Below are 17,260 nucleotides of genomic sequence, written 5' to 3'. Positions count from 1 at the left end.
GCCACAAGAGAAACCACTTCAACGAAAACTTTTTATTTTGAAATAAAATAAGAACTTAACCTTAATACACTGTCACAAATCACAGATTGGCCTGGTGCACATATTTGTTTTGTTTTAATGTAATTTTTCGCTTGTTTTGAAAAATGAGCATGGTTGCTATATTTTGTTTGACTGGTGTGGGATTTCAGGAATACAAATCGCCCACGAGGGCTCCTTGTCATTAGATTCGACCAGGTTGGCAGGACTTGGTCAGGGCTGGCACTGACCTCTGGAGGAAGAAAAGACCAGCTTAGTCAGTCAGGCAACGCCTTAGGGTGAGGTCTGTGCGAGATAAGTTAGATTACCAGGACACAGCACTTCAAATATTACTATGTTCTACTGAGTTGCTTGGTAAGTAATAAGTAAATGGGAGTTTTTAGTTTATTTTCTCACACAAAAATTCCACAGCCTTTGGGCTCACAACTGAAGACACTCTGGGGCTTTCAGAGGTTAACTTACCCTATGCAGCCGATCTGCAGAGTTCACTTCATTTTCTTATCAACCTGCAACACTGGGCCCCAGGAGGTCAACTAGCTGGAAGGGAATTCAGAACCGGAAAATCCAGGCAGCCCGGAGGGGCAGCAAGTTCTAGCTCAGCCAGGCGCGCCCTCCACAAAACCTGGCCGGATTCCCGCTGAGCTTGGGGGGTGGGGTGGGGAGCCCATGGAGAGTCTGGCGTGGAGCCAGGCCCCGCCCCGCCCCAGGCCCCGCCCCCCAAGGACCACGCCCCTCCGGGCCCCTCCCCGCGCCCGTGCCCCAGCTGCGAGGCCGGGAACCGGGCTGCTCTGAGCCGCTGCTGCTTTCGCGCAGTCCGTTCCTCCGCCGCAGCGTCGCGCCCTGAGCTCGGCCGACGAGGCTGCACTCGCAGCCGGGATCCCGCCACCCGCTACCCCAGCCTTCGTCGCCGCCGCCCACAGGGCGCCCCAGGCCGCACCATGGTGAAGGTGACGTTCAACTCGGCGCTGGCCCAGAAGGAGTCCAAGAAGGACGAGCCCAAGAGCAGTGAGGAGGCGCTCATCATCCCTCCGGATGCCGTGGCTGTGGATTGCAAGGTCTGGGCTGGGGTCGCGGGTGGGGTCCTTACGGAGGGGACGGGTGCCCGGGCGGCCCTCCGCTCCCGGGTTCCGTAGTGCGTGTGCAGCGGGCGGGGTCTCGGCCGTGGAGACCCCCGTGGGGACAGTTGCGCAGGTGTGCAAGCGCCCGCCGCTTTGCACCTGGCTTGGTCGCCAAGGGATCTACAGCAACTGGCACCGCCACCACGGAGTTTGGCACTTTGTTCCAGTATAAATACTGTGCCTAAAATGGCTGACATCATAACAAGCCTAAACCTCTGTTGTTTCATACTTTCGTTTCTAGGCTGAACAGCCTTTGGACTAAGTCCAGTTACTGTAAGCATCTTATAAAAGCTTTTTCTTTTACAACCCCCCTTGCCTACAAACGGTCTTCAATGTGGGCAGGTGAACCTCACCTTGGGGTCTGGAGGGGGAGAGGACAACCGTATACTGGGAGTCGCTTCTGGGTGTTGATTTTATTATTGTAACAAATATTCCAGGTGAAGGTAATTGCTATTGTGACTGTTCCCGTGTAACCAACAGTTGATTTTTAAATGTTATCAGCGTCTTTGTGGGAACTACTGATGAGTGAAAACCTGGAACCTAAATGTAGGGCTCCTGTCCCTACAAAAATCCACCCTCATTTCCGAATCCTCTGTTAACACTGAATAAGCCTGAGCGAAGCCGTCACTGGATTCTAGCTTTTAAAGTGACTTACAGTGTTCTTTTAAATATAAATGTAATTGTCTCTTAAGTTTTTCTCTTCTGCCTAGTCTTTTTAGACTGCAGGCATTTGATACTTAACAGATACTGTAGTTATTGCTTAATTTTTCATCAATACTTTTCAATACCTATTATCACTTGGGTAGTTTTAGTTTTGACTTAAAAACAATCATTTGTGTCCCTGGTACAGTCATTAAGGTGTATTTTTTTTTATGATGTAATGAAAATTACTGTTAAGAAACAGGCCACTAACGCCCTATAAAATTTTTGAAAACATAATGGCAATCTGGGCGGCTTGTACTTGTTTTCTGGAACTGTTCCAGCTAAAAGCAAACATCGGGTTGATTTTTAAATGACTGCCTTCCCCTGAGATAGGAAGAGAGAGCTGGTTCCCTTAAAGGATTAAAGGTTTTGGGTTTAGTATTTTCCTGATCCCAGTGCAAAACAGTCTTGGTCCTGAAAACCCGTTAGAAGAATTCACAGGTGAAAATTGCCATGCCACCTTATATCTCCTTGGGAGGTACGCATTTGCTTTATACAGTTCTGTAGTCAAGTACCCAGTAACAACAGCCTCCCGTCAATATCCTTGTTTGTGGAGCCTCGGGTCTTGTCTGGCTCAAACTGGGCTTGAACTTCTGCTCCTCCATCTTCCTCCCAAGAGCTGGGATTACAGGTGTGCACAACCATGCCCAGCTTCAAATATGTACTCTTAATGTTATTTATTGTATAAATAACATGTTTAAGTTTTGAAGATAGAATGCTTCCCACTTTAAAGTCTCAGTGATGTCATTTCTCTGTCCTTTATTCCACGGTTGTGAAGGTTTGAAACTCTGAACAGACGTCAGAATTCACTTTGCTGAGCAGGTTTGAACCAGACTGGTGACAAATATTGTGTCCTTTACGGAAGAAGTGGTCTTATTTTCAGGTTTTTTTTTTCTTTTTCGAGACAGCGTTTCTCTGTGGTTTTTGGAGCCTGTCCTGGAACTAGCTCTTGTAGACCAGGCTGGTCTCGAACTCACAGATCACAGAGATCCGCCTGCCTCTGCCTCCCAAGTGCTGGTATTAAAGGCGTGCGCCACCACCGCCCGGCTTATTTTCAGGCTTTTAGGAGTACTCATATGCCTACCACAATTCACTTTTTATTCCAAGGTAACTAGTTCTGTACTTTGCTTTTATTCCTTAATTTGTCTGATCTCTGTGTCCACAGAAAAATCCTACAATTAAGTAGTGAGGGTTCACGTTTCTTTACAGCCACACAGAAACCACAGCCAAATGGATTAACCCAAAAAATAGAACTAATTCTTTCTCCATTCTGTATTCTAAAAGCTGGAAGCCTTTTCTCAGTGTGGGGTGGGGTGACAATATTTATCCACGATGAAAGTAGGAAGGATAAAGCAAAAGCCTCCTTAAGGATAGACGTCTGTGAGAGAACTGATCTCCTTTCAGGGCTGCGGAGTGATTACATAATGTTCTGGTGCTCCTTTGGGCTGGACTGTGTGGCAACCACCTTGTCTGACCGCCTGGGCTGGAAACAAAATTAGCCTTAGTGTGATTAGCCTGGGGCATTTCCTTCAGTCAAGGGGACCACGCTAGGCTAGTTAGTGTTCAGAACTCCAAAAGAAAAGCGTTTTTTAAGACTTTTAACTCTCAGGGACCACAGTAAACATGGACTAGGTTTTTTGTTTTGTTTTGTTTTTAATTGTGCTTGAGGTTTGTCCCTCTGGGATCCCCGACCTGGTGTGCCATAAGGATTCTGATCACTCTTGCCCCTCACTGGCTTATGTAACTTATCTCTCTGTACTTTATGCTGCTCTCGGCTTCTGCTGCTGTACCTTTCTCTGCAGAGAACCTTCTGGAAGAAGTTCTACTGCTCCAGTGTGGCTGCTGGCCTGGCAGTAGCTGTGATTCCAGCAGCTGTTTTGTTTGTTTGTTTTTTGATTACATTATCCCAACTAGTTGGCGTTCTATCTCTTCCACATTTTCCTGTTGACAGTGTTGTCTTCTTCCCAGACCTGTTCTCATAGACACAAAGCTCTTAGAGGCACAGGCAGAGCAAGAATCACAGTATCATGATTTGTGTGACAAGATCATTTTGAAATGATTTTGCATGCATTATGATACAGACTGCAGCCCTTGATTTTTGTGCTCAGCGCTTTCTTTGAACCTTGGAAAACTTGTGTACGTGTGCAAATACCAAGAAAATACTGTTCCTATATCAGAAGTCCCAAATATGTCCCAGAATAACTGTTGGAATGTTTTTTTAAGGCATAAATTTTACCTTTCCTCTGTGTAAGATGAGAGGATGGAAGCAGATGGCCCACAAGGACTCTCAGTTTGAAAATAATGGTATGAAGATGCTAAGGTTACATAATCGCATTTTTACAATAATTAAAATTGCTGTTTGGGGTTTTGGTTTGAGTCAGGGTCTCACATGGCCCAGGCTGGTCTTGAACTTGGTACGTAGCTGAAGGTAACTCCTGATCCTCTGGTCTCTCCTTCTGGAGTGTTGAGATTGCACCTCTGTCCCTCCCCGCCCTGCTTTTACAGTTCAGTTGTTTTCATTGTGGGAGAAGAAAACAAGTGCCCCCCTCTCCCTCACAAGACAGTTTCCTGTCTTCCTTTCCATGTTGAATTTGTTTCATTCCTCCCTTGAGTCCTGAGAGGCAGTGGCTAAAGTAGAAGGAACTAAACAGAAGGGAGGATTATGTAATAAAGCAGGTTCTCACTTCTGCTCGCCTCACTGTGGAGCAGGAGAGTAAGCAGGAGTTCTTGTTGCAGTTCCTGATCATGAAGCCTTTGCTCAGTAGCAGCCCTCAAAAAAAACCCCAAAAACCTCATTTGCTTCATTAAATGGCCTCACAAGCTGCTTGTGATAGATGGTAAGAGGTAAATTGCTTGCAGAGCCCCCCCCAAAAAAATAGACATCACGGGTGTCGGGGTGAAGAGCAGACTGAGCTGTCACAAATGGCCGAGTGGGCCCTAGTTCATGCTTTCTCATTTTTCTCTATTTTCACAATCAGGACTGAACAATTTAATAATTTAGGTTTCAGTTTGTGGTGATGGTTTTGGTATTCTTATGGCTTGAGGGAGTAGAGGAAGGACGTAAAATGCAAGACAGCAATAAGAGGCGTTGATCTGTAGAGGGGCTGGGAACTTGGCTCTCTGTAGCCAGAGAGCTTCTCATTACCCAGGAACATAATTTTGTGTAAGTTTTATTGCAGAGTAGGCCTGGCTGTCCTAGAACTCGCCGTAGATCAGGCTGGCTTGGAAGGTGTTCTTAGTGCCGAGACAAGCGTGTGCCATCATGCCTGGCTAGAGCCAGTAAAACACTTCCGTTCTTTAGGTCTTGGCCTCCGTGATGGAGATTTGAAGGGAAGAGTTTTGTCCTGGGAGACATCAGTTACTCTGTCCGTCTCTGCTGGGGGCACCCTGGCTTTTGAGGGTGGGTGAGGTTGCACATTGTCATTTTATGGTTGAAGGACAAGTTAGCTGCCAGGATAAGGGTTTCCTGCTGGAGAAGGCCGGATGTTGTCCTTGGCATAATCACAAACCTCTAAGAACTCACGAAATTCAACTCTACCACCTAAGAGTTTCATGTCAACAGCAGTATTTTTTTTTAAACCAGAAAAATCTCAAACACATTTATGATATAGGTATGTTTAACGTGGTCACTGTTCATCTTCCAAGTGTCGGTTGTGTGTTGCAGAAGCCTGACCTGTGTGTTAATGCCCAGAGAGGAATGTACGGGGCGGTAATCTGAGACATTGCAGTTTCATCAAACCATAACCCAAATATTTGAAGTGACTTCAAAAGCTGCATTGTTTTCTCAAAAAGGAGATGGCTTTCTGAATTCGTGTTTTGACTAAAGCCTCTTGGATCGCTTTGTATGATACCGTGCTAGTAAAGATCTTCCTGGAGAAAGAAATGGGTCAAAGTAAATGTGCTCTCTTTTAACTGTTTGGCAAGAGTTCCATTTGTGCGGCCCTGGGAATTGAACCTAGAGCCTTGGACGAGCTTGACTAGGGCTTTCCACCCCCGCCCTGAGCTATTTCTCCAGCCCTAAATGTGTCACTTTAATTAGAGCCTGGAGACTGAAGGAGGGGTTAAGGACTTTTCCCACTGCAGGATTCAGGCCACAGCCACTACCTGTTAAGAGAGGGGACTACACGCCTCTCAGTCTCAAGGTGATGATTATCTGGATGTCTTAGAAAATAGTTAACAAAGCTGTCCCAGGCTCCCACTGCACTGCGGGGAGCCTCAAGTGACAGTCCTTTACAAGACAGAAGAAAGGTCAAGGCTTAGGACAGCGTGGCAGAAGCCACCCTAAGGACATCATTTTAAAACTTTCCACTTAACAGAATGAATTTCATTACTTGGTGTGTTACCTTTAAAAATCACTGAAACAGAAAGCACTGAGGAAAAAGCCATTACTTCATTGTGGTTCCCACGTCCTCCTGTACTTGGATCCTGGATCCGTAGTCTCACAAGCCTTTTAAGCTCATGTGTGCTACCAGTCATCGAGTGAACATTTAAAGGATTGCTGATTTTTCTTAAAGTCCGTACTTTGAGTTGAGGAGAAAAAAAAGCGCTGTGAAGTGTCGCAATAGTCGCCTGTTCTAGGACAAAGTTGACTGAATAGACATCCTAGTCCTAAACAGGAAAGATTGAATTGAGTCACGGGAATGACCCCTCTAGGGCTGGCGGGAGTTGCCTGCCTTTGCGCTCACTGTCTCGGTCACGGATGCTCACAGGGTGCCTGGAGGGATTCATAACTTTGATCTCATTATAAATATGACTGAAGAGAGGTTAATGTTGAAATAAATTTATAGTCTGGTTTATTAATGCTAGCAATTTTAAGTTACATCTCAAGTTTATTGGAGACAGTATGCATGGCATTAGAAGCTCAGGGTATTTTTTTTGTTTTTTTGTTTTTTGTCTTTTGAAATAGAACTTCACTGTTGTTGCCCAGGCTGGCCCAGAACCTATAGCTACCCTCCTGCCTCAGTCTGAAAAGTGCTAAGAGAGTCAGGTGCGAATTTGAAATACTCATATGAACATTTTTGTTTACACAGGTATTCAACAAGGTAGTTGAATTTCATATCTTCAGGAATAGGCTTTGGTGGATTTTTTAATACTCAAATATTCAAACTTTTTTCTACTTTTGTTTGAGGGGGGGAACAAGACCACACAATGGCAGCTTTGGCTCCCTTAGAACTCACTATGTAGGCCAGGCTGACCTCAAAACTCACAGCTATCTGCCCGACTTTGTACCCCGAGTGTGGAAATTAAAGGTGTGTGCTATCACACCTGGCTCCGAATCTTTTACTTTTAGGGCCAAATTATTTTTAGAAATTAAGATTTATTTAAGAAATTTAAGTTTTCATAGTGAGTATAAAGCTTAAATCTTAATTTTTTTCTTAAATGTGATAGCAATATTTAAAAGCTTTAGAGATAAATCTCACCCTGTAACGTAGGCTGACCCAGGACTATAACCCAGCCTGACTGGGAACTCACTCCTTTCTTCCTGCCTTGGCCTCCTGGGTGCCTTGACATCAGGCTTGAGCTATTGTACCTAGTTAAAAATCAATTACCATAAAAAACCCAAATAGCTATATTTCTTACTCTTTGTCTCTCTTACCCTCTCCCTATGTTTTCTGAGATTAGGTCTTGCTCAGTAATGCAGGATAGCTTGAAATGTACCAGACTGGCACCAAACCCATGTCTGTCTTCCTGCCTCTGTCTCTAGGTTCTAGGATTACAGGCATGCACCACCATGCCTAGCCATGCCTAGGCAATTCTCATCGTTAATTAAATTGCTTAGATCACCGCAGTATCCAAAAGCTCCCCTGTTAGACTAGGGAAGGTGGCTTTGAGAGATGGTCATTGTTCCTTGCTTAGTTTTTCTTGGCGTTTACTTTTTGGGTGGTATGGAAAAGTCCCCAGTCCCACCAGTTTTAGCTAGAGCAGGGCTAGGAATGATAAAGAACGGGCGGTAGCCCAGGAAGGTGAACTGATGAAGCTGAAGGTTTTGCATAGTAAGCAAGTTAGACGGTCTTTGGTTTTCATTTTTAAAAGTCAGGTCGACTGTTGCTACTCCTGCTGATGGTGGTAGTTATCCCTTGGTTACAGGACCCGCAGAGTAAACCCACACTCCAGCCCTGAGCTGCTCATAATACCCTGTAATACCATTATTTCTTGGTTATAAGACCCGCAGAGTAAGCCCATACTTGTATCCCTGAGCTACTCCCGTAATACCCTGTAATACCACAGTTTACAGGCAAATGAGCGTTTTCATATAAATTCATACGATAATTTGGCTAGAAACACTAATGGCTTGACATGGGCACCGTTTTATAATCTCCTTTCATGTGGAAAGCAAAGCTAGCAAAGTCCGGCTTTTGTGTTCAGGTGTGGCGTGGGAAATAGACCGAATCCCACATTTTCTAATGATTAGGAAAAAGAATTAAAAAATGACATTCTCCCTCAATAAATGGGGCTAGGGATGCAGTTCAGACATCAGTTCGGTTCAGCGGAGGGAACTCTAGTGTTGCGGTCAGGTCTGAACCTTGCCTTGATGTCTCATATGCTGTGTTGATGCATCACCTCAGGTCTCTGCATCTGTTTCCATCAGCAGCACAGTAAGTAATGGACTCAGAAGTCACGCCCCTACCCCGGCAGCCAGTCCTACTTGGGAATGTTACTTCTGTGATGCTGTTCTGTATTTCCCGCCTCATGCCAGTTTTGTAAGACAGTACTGACATTTGTGTTGATCTAGATTCCATCAACATAAAAACCATTAGGATTAAAAATGTATATTTATCTAGTACATAATAGGTGCCAATAGAATTCAGTTTTAAAATGTCAGTAGGCCTGCAGTAGCTTATAGAAACGCATTCTAGAGGCTGTGGTGCAGGTACGCATAGCAGAATTTATGTTCTTGAGTGACAGATCATTTTAAATGTATGCACCTGAAGTAACACCCTAGGTGTGGAAAGAATTTTGCCACCAACTGGAAAAATTATTTTCTTTTACACTATGCCTTCTCCCCATAGAGACAATCACTCCTGCAATGTCAGAGTCCTTAAATTAATCAGAAGCAATTATGTTCCCTCCTTAGACACTTCTGATCTCGTCCTACAGTTTGGCCAAGGGCCACTCTTCGTGGCTTCACCGAGCAGAGCACACGCTGGTCACTTCATGCTGCAACACTGCCCAGCTCTCCATGGTAGTCTGAGCCCCACATTTCTCTGAGTCAGGGATTCTCCAACATTTTAGTCTCAGAGCCTCTTGAGTAAGAGTTAAAAATTGTTCCTTAACCCAAGGAATTTTTGCATTCTACAGGCTGTATATAAAGAGATTAAAATTCACTCTATCAGAAAGAAGGCAGAATGCTTAGTCCTCTTAGGTCAGCATAGACAGCCATTTGTGAGTCACCAACGTTTCTAAACAACTCTTAACAGTTTAAGAGTAGGCCCCCGGAGTTGTGCAGTGGCCAATGAGCGATTTGACAGGAGATGGCGGGAATCTGCAGGTTGGTGCTGTTGGCTACGATGTCACGATTCGCTGGTGGAAAACTGCTGCCCACTTTGAAGTGAAAGTGAAAACATCACAGCTTAGTGATAGGACTGTGGCTCTCTGAGGGGGTTCTGGACCACATTTGGGTAACAGTGACTACAAACACTTGCTTATTCTGCTCTCTCATGTTATTTCCAAAAATTTATTTTTAGTTTTTCTGATTTTAATACGAACTCACTGCCAGTATCCAAATGAAAGGTGGATGTAGGTAGTGTGTGTGTGTTTTTCCACTCTACGGGAAATCTGTTGTCTTGGTATACATAGTAACTTCTTGCTAAGTTGATAGCCAGTGCTCTTATTGTTCTTGACAAGCACTGTCTGGTACACTGCCAGAGTAGTGTGTTCGCTTCCATTGTACTTCCTTTCCTGTAGAAAACCTTTTTTCTTTTTTAAAAGAAACTTTTATGTGTGTTGGTATTTTGCCTGCTTATGTCTGTGTATCTCATGGATGAGTTAACAGACAGTTGTGAGCTACCATGTGGGTGCTGGGAATTGAACCTGGGTCCTTTGGAAGAACAGTCAGTGCTCCTAACCATCAGGCTATCTTTTCAGTTCTAACATGGTTTCCCTCTGTCAAGATTTGATCATTGTTCCTTGAAACTGGAGAGAACGTGGCTTCATTTTCTATGTAGTGTTTGGAGGTTCATCGCTGACAGTAGTCTAATTGCTTTCTGTATCTTCTGGCCCACTGGAGAGTCAGTCATTCTGGGTTGACTTTGCTTCTATGCATTGGATATGTTTTTTTTTTAAATCTGTGATTAAGAACTTGTAAAGCCTTGCATATCTGAGTACGCCTATCTTTCCTCCTCTCCCTCTCTGCCTCACTTCCTTCCTTCCTTTTCTTCTGAGGTTATCTCTTTCTATAGCTTAGGCTGGCCCAGAATGATGGATCGTCAACACTTGCCTTTCCTTACATTCACTCCGATCTTCTCGTCTTAGTTTCTCGAGCGCTGGGATTGCAGGCACGCACATTCCCTCCTGACCCTCTCATTCCATTGGTAGTCTGGTATCCGGTATCATCTAGTATCAAATTCTACATCAGCTGTGGTTCCCAGGTGCTGGGGAACACTGGCCACGTCTCCTGGTCTGCTGGTGCTCTGGTGTCTGCTTCTCCGTGCATTTCCTTCCGGGCTGCCTGTGTCCCCTCTGCAGATGCCTGAGGCTCTTCTGCTCAGGCTTTGTTATGTTCCCTCTGCTATACAGCGCTTCCCTTCTGTGTAGCTGAAAGGTTGCTAGCTCGCTCTCTGCCTTTACCGTAGCCCCATTGAGTTTTCAGAAGATAAACATTAGCTGAAAATCAATATTAGGACTTTCAACTCTGCCATCACCCTAGTTTTTGAAAGTTCAGTTAGAATATTCCCTTTGCACTAACAATAGGCCTAATGATAATTAATAATAGATAATAATGGAAACCGTCTGGATTATTGACACTAATTTAAGACCTGACAAGATGACCTAGAAAAATGAACCCTCATTCTCTGATGGCTTCTCCAAAGAGCCAAGACTGCTGACCTCAGGAGTAATTCTGAGACGGCTCACTACCGATGTTGGGATTTTGTGTTACACCTTTACTGCCCTGACTGAGTTTCCCTTTGCAGTGAATACTTTTCACTTTTTTTTCTTTTCTTTTTTCTTTTTTTTTTTTTTTGTGTGTGTGTGTATGTGTGTGTCTAAAAGTGTAGCCCTGGCTTGACTAGAACTTGGTATGTAGCCCAAGGCTGGCCCTGAACTTGGAGTGATCCTTCTGCCTCTGCTTCCACACCTAGCCTTTCATTTATATCTTGGCTTTTTATGATTTGTTTTCAAATGTGGTAACCTAAATATTGTCCTTTATTGTTTTCCCCAGTGTGTGTGTACTTTTAGTGGTCATACATAAACTAGCCTGTATAACCTGATGATCAGTAAAGTCCTGTAGATTTGACAGCATGTTCACAACTGCCGGTCCTGCTTTCACAGGGAAATGAGATCCCTGGGTCCCAGAGCCAGAAGCACAAGGAGCCAAGATCAAATACTTGCACTGAATTTTCACTTTATTTTAAATTGATTTATTTTTGGGTTTCTGGTCAAGGCCCAGACTGACCTCAAATCCAGCTGTGTAGTGGAGGATTCTCTTGAATTTCCGATCTTCCTGAGGGCTGCCATCACAGTCCCAAGCTGACACACAGCACCTCCACCGTTTCCACCGTTACCAGTGATGTCTGCGCTCAGTGCAGACAGCTGAGCCATTGAGTCAAAGTGCTTCTTACCTGACCGCCGTGGAGAGGGCAGTGTGTCTGCTCTCAGGACACTGAGATTGGGTACCTAGGACTCGGGACATATTTTTACCTTGCCGTGTGTGGCAGGCTCTCTTCAAATTCAAGGTCCTCTTGCTCTCAGGCTCCCAGGGGCTGGCGTCGTATGGAGAGGTAGAGATGTACCTCATGCCCAGCTGCTAGTCATTGTGTTAGCGTTCAGATTTTCATACTCGGATGGAGGATGTCTGTAAATGTTCCCATTTAAGTTATTTCGTATGGATCTGTGGTGTAGGCCAGTGGTAGAGGATCAGGCCCTGAGTTTTTTACTCCCAGTCTTGCAGTAATACAGTAAGTAGGAATAAAATTAATTTTATATTTTTTGAAAGGGTACACTTAGAATGACCAAAGGTTCTGCCTATCAAATAGAATTGCTTACCCTTTAATATACATATATAAAACTACTGTGTTTATTAAAGTCCAACCTTCATACAAAATATGAGTCGGGGGCAGGCTTGGTTCTTTTTTCCCAGTCTTGACTCTGGGTTTCATGGTGGTGGATTAGGTAGTTGTGGACCATCTGTGACTGCGTGAGGGTCTTAGGAGGATGGCTGTCATTCGGAACAGTCAGATTCTGGCGGGAGGGAGAAGCCTGTCTCTGCCAGCTGATCGTCCCCAGTAGAGGCTGTTTCACTAACAGCAGATAAAACTTGCATGCGATGTTGCTTACAAAACACCTGCCAGTCGTTACTCCTTACTTTCTAACTAAGCACATGAGCTGGAAAGGCGACGAAAACTTGCTTCATAAGCTATCCGTGGTAAAGTTTAGAAAGCAGAGAGAATAAATACTAGAGAAATGATGGTCATCTTTTAAGCAATGGCAAAAGCACGAGAAAAGGATAGATTTTAGGTTACTCATAAATTAATACTCAATGGTATTTTACTTTTCGTCAGATACCTGCTTTGCCCTAATGATACAGAATTGACTGAATATGCTCCTGCACCAAAGGCAGTAATTTTACAGCCTTATTGAATTTTTCTCGTCATTATGACCTGCTTGCTAACTCATTTTATAATTTGGTTCGGATTTTATATATTTCTCTAGGTGGTTATGCAATAGCTTAAATGGTTGTTTCTCTTTCTGTGAGCAGCAGTATTGTCGACGCCAGCACTGACACTCACAGTGCTCCTTTCTTCTACCCTCCCCCGTTCTAAATATAGACCATTCGATAACTCCCGACCAACAAGGAGCTGGGTCTCCTAATTTCAGCTCAATACTAATTAACTTGGCGGAGGCCACTGTGAACTATGGCCCTTGAATGCGAAGAGCTGTTCTCTCTCTGTTCCTCTTAGCGCATGCCCAGTCCTGGGAGACTGCTTCCTGTTTATGTGTCAAAGGTAATAAACACGCCTGTGTGAACTTTGTCAGTAATGGAGATAATGACAGTCCTGTAGGAAAAACAAATTGGGAAACATGATTTATGTACAGATGGCAATGCAGAAGAGAGAAGGCAGGCAAACATGTGTTGCCCTTCATAGACGGTAGCTCGCAGCCTGAGGTTCGGCCTCCCTTTCCTCAGATGCTCTTGGTAATGATGTTATTGATGGTAGGCAGATCACAAGGTGTGTCTTGGACGCTTCTCTATTGAGAAGAGTAGCTAACATGGAGGCAGGTAAGCAGAGCATCTCCCATCCTCTAAAGCCCAGAGTGCTGCAGGCCTGGTAGCACGTGCCAGTAATCCTGGTTGTGACTGCCACAGGCTCAAGGGTTGCCTGGACAGCTCAGTGAGAGCTTCCCTCAAAATCAAAAATTTTATAAGTAAAGAAAAATGAGCTGGAGACACAGAGCGCTTTTCTAGAGGCATGACTCTAGGTACAGTTCCTAATACCAAGAGGAAAAAAGAAAAACAGTTCAAAACTCCCTTTTTTTTCCATACTTAAAACTATTTATTGTAGAAAGTATTTCCAATTACAAGGAATCTGGGAAGAACATAGTAATGGCACAACAATCAAGTTTCCATAGGAGTTTCATGAGCCAGGTTAAAATGTATACAGTAAATGTCTCACAATATAACTTTCCGGGATCAAGGGGACTGACTTGATGAGTCGTGGTGGCACCTGTGAAGGGAAAAATCTCTGCTGTGGTAATCTCCAGGTGCAGAGCCCGAGCCCGAGCCGCGTGGCCTGGAATTAGTGAAGGGGCGGGTTGAGCCCACACCTTGAACAGAGCAGGCAGGTGCGGAGAGCTGAGCCACACACCCAGTTTCTAGTTCTTTTTGCTTTGCATGCAAGGAAATGTCAAAATCTTTTTATTTTCTTTCAAGCAGAGCAAATGTAGATTTCTTCTGGAAAAGTGGGGAAAGAATTCCCAAGAGCAGGAGGAACTCCAAGGAAGAAACCCCGCCCCCCCAGATCTTCTCCAAGGGGTTCCTTTGGATTGTTGCATTATAAGATACCCTGTTAATATATATCTATATTAGCCCAGCATATTTAAAAATCTAGTAATCTATTTATATGTTCAGTAGCTCATGCTATTTTTTTTTCTTTCCTTTGGTCTGTCTTATTTTTATACTTTGTATTTTTGTGCTGCAGTCTCCCCACCCTCAGGCTGCCTCTGGAACATTTTATTTATCTATTTATTTACTGAGACAGGGTCTACTGTGTTAGCTCCCTCTGTAGCTAAAGATGACCTTGAAGTTCTGCTCCTGCCTCTGCATCCTCAGGGCATAGTCGCTGGTACCCACCACCCCTGGTTTCATGCAAGTGATGCTGAAGCTCAAGCCCTAGGGATTCACTCTGCTTGGAAAAGCATCCTCCGCACTCACCTACATCCTAGCCTGGCCTTGTCGTTCTTAGCACTAAGACACTGCCGCAAGATGCTATTTGAAGGGCTTTGGAAAACATAGTTTAAAACACTCTGTGTTCTATTCATTATGTAAATAAGGCTCAAATGGAAGCATCGAAGAATGTGAAGTGCTTGTTACTTTGAAACAGAATTTAAAAAAAAAAATTAAGCCCTACGTTTTATGAAGCCCTTTTATTGAGTCCTCTTAGGGAACTGATTGAGGTGACCTAATTCATAACTGATGGAAGTAAAACACAATTTAGCCTTCATTTCGCTTAAGATATAGTTAAGTAATCTTGCCTTACTGTCTGGTAGGATTTATTCCAACCAGAAAATATTGTGGTACCTGAGAGAGACTATGGAGCCATGTCTGTGTATTGGAGAGTGAACTTGGGCCTTCGTGGGTCAGCCAAGCACTCTGCCACACTGGGTCCTATCTGTGTGTGTGTGTGTCTGTCTGTCTGTCTGTCTGTCTGTCTGTCTGTGTGTGTCTGTCTGTGTCTAATTTAAGTTGTCCAGGCTGCCCTCTGACCGCTGCCTGTGTCCCTCAGCCTCCTGAGTAGCTGAGTTGAAAGCCTTGGCCATTTCTTTCTGTCGCTGAGGATGGAAGTACGCCCGGGTGTGCTTTGCTTTCTTTCTCTGTAAACTGGGCTACAGTCCTGACATTGAGGAGGACTCAGGAGGTGGTGATTACGTAGGACCTGCGGGAGTTCTCGGCATAGTTGAGGTGCACCAGTTACAGTGCCGTGCAGGGAGGGAATCTGTGACTTCAGTTAAATCAGGCCAAGTAGAGTTGATGCCGTACCCCCGTGAACAGCTTGCTTGTTAGTGAGCTTTCTTCTTTTCCTTTTTTGAAGCAGACTTGGGAGGTTTTGAAGAGATTTCTAGTGCAGGTTTTAAGCGCTAGGGTTAAGAAAAAGAACACTCCCGAGAATGTGGGGGATGGGCTTCTCTTTTTTAAATCATAAACTCTTGAAATGCATACAAAATACAGGGCCTCTGCTGTTCGGCTCCTAATGTGGATGTGATCAATGGAAATACAGGGCCTCTGCTGTTCGGTACCTAATGTGGATGTGATCAATGGAAATTTACTTACTGGCTAATGAATATTTGGGTTGGCTTTAGTTTGGGACAAGTTTGAATAATGATGTTATAAATAGGTATTTAACAGGTGATTTATTTTCTTTTTGGTATTTGGAAGCAGGTTCTCGTGAAACCTAGGCATTCTTAAAACTGGGAAAATTACTTGAATTTACTTATTTTTTTCAAATGTTTTTTAATTTTGTGCGTGCACGCGCCTGTGAAGGCACATGAACCACATGTGGCTCTCCAGTTCGTAAGAAGTGGTGGATCCCAGGAGCTAGAGTTACAAGGTGCTTGCGAGCCACCTGATGTGATGTGGGTGCTGGGAACTGAGCCTGGGCTCCCTGGCATAAGCAAGATGGCTCCTAAGCACCCAGCTGTCTCGCTGGCAAGGACAGTGCGACTCTTAAGCACCCAGCCGTCTTGCACAGCTATATCTTGAACTTTGGATCTTTTTGCTTCTGCTTCCCAGGTGCCAGGATTATAGGCTTAACAGGTGATGTTTTATAATTGATCTTTAGTAATTTGATTTTTATTTATTTATTTATTTTACAATTTCCTTTTTTCTCACCCTGTGCGTATTGTCATCTGTGTACTGGCTGGAATGTCAGGTACCACACTGAGTAGAAGCGGGCTCAGCTTTAATAATGAACATCTTTGTACTCCTGACTAGGAAGGCTAAAGTGTGAGTTTTAGTAAACCAATAGGTACGGGGTTTGCTCTCTGAGGTTTTATTGTTGTTTTTTTTTCTGTATTTTTAATTTCATTTTTTGACACTGTAGTTCTGGCTGACCTGGAACACACTTATGTAGCCCAGGTTGGCCTTGAGTTTGTGGCAGATCTCCAGCCTCAGCCAGCAGATGCAACTTAATAACTTTAATCTTGAAAGTGCTTTCTGCTTGCTCTGTAACACAGACTGTAATGTGTGGGCAGGCCATCATGTCTTCAATACCTGTTTTAATTCATGATCGGCTGACCGTACGAAACATCACATTTCTTACAGGATCTCGCCCAGTATGTTCCACGTGGCTGGCCTTAACCCATAGCCAGTTCGCTGGGCATCATAGATGATGGTGTTGTCCCCTCCCTTATCTTTCTGGCTGCTGATATAACTTCTGTGAATCATGAAAAGTTAAACAGTCAAGCTCTTTCTTCATCCGGTCATCAATTATCTGCATGTTATTAACTGAGTGCCAAGCGTGGCTTAAAGGTTCCAGAAATGCAAAATGAACACGCATAAACACAGGAACTGTCTCGCCTAGGAGCAAGATTAGATCTCTACGTGAGTTTCTAACGCAGGAAAGCAAGTGACTAAGCGTTTCAGAGGAAACAGATCAGGCTTTGAAGATGGCGGAGCTGTTAGGAGGTTCCGGTGGTTATGGACTTGGGTCTGTAATGTAGCTACTGAAACTGACTCTTGTTGCTGCTTTGTTCTCAAGCTGTGTTTCAGGTGCTGAGTAACTTTTTTTTTTTTTAAGTGTTTTAAGATGGCGTTCTTGAACAAATCAGTCTCTTCTGTTGTGCTAGAATGATTTTTTAAAGTAACTTAGGACCAGCTCCTTCCCTAGGCCCTCTGTGGCCTGCCCCAGTTACTTCTCTTCATCCTAGGGTCCCTGCCAGTGTCCTGTGTGTATTGTGTGTATCACAGTGTCCTGTGTGTATTGTGTGTATCACAGTGTCCTGTGTGTATTGTGTGTATCACAGTGTCCTGT

General features: G+C 44.2%; 1 protein-coding gene across 1 annotated transcript in view; it reads left to right on the top strand.

Moving 5' to 3' along the window:
* Positions 1–794: 794 nt before the first annotated feature.
* Itm2b (integral membrane protein 2B) overlaps positions 795–17,260 on the top strand; it is a 24,340-nt gene continuing 7,874 nt past the window's right edge. Inside the window, exon 1 of the mRNA XM_005355608.3 lies at positions 795–1,091. Coding sequence (XP_005355665.1) covers positions 975–1,091 — 117 coding nt within the window. The 5' untranslated portion in view covers positions 795–974. The remainder of the gene's footprint in view (positions 1,092–17,260) is intronic.

This window comes from Microtus ochrogaster, chromosome 17 (genome assembly GCF_000317375.1).
Source record: "Microtus ochrogaster isolate Prairie Vole_2 chromosome 17, MicOch1.0, whole genome shotgun sequence".
In the NCBI taxonomy this organism is placed as follows: Eukaryota; Metazoa; Chordata; class Mammalia; order Rodentia; family Cricetidae; genus Microtus; species Microtus ochrogaster.
The sequence above is the reverse complement of the archived record's forward strand: the minus strand, read 5'-3'. Positions and strand labels throughout refer to the sequence as shown.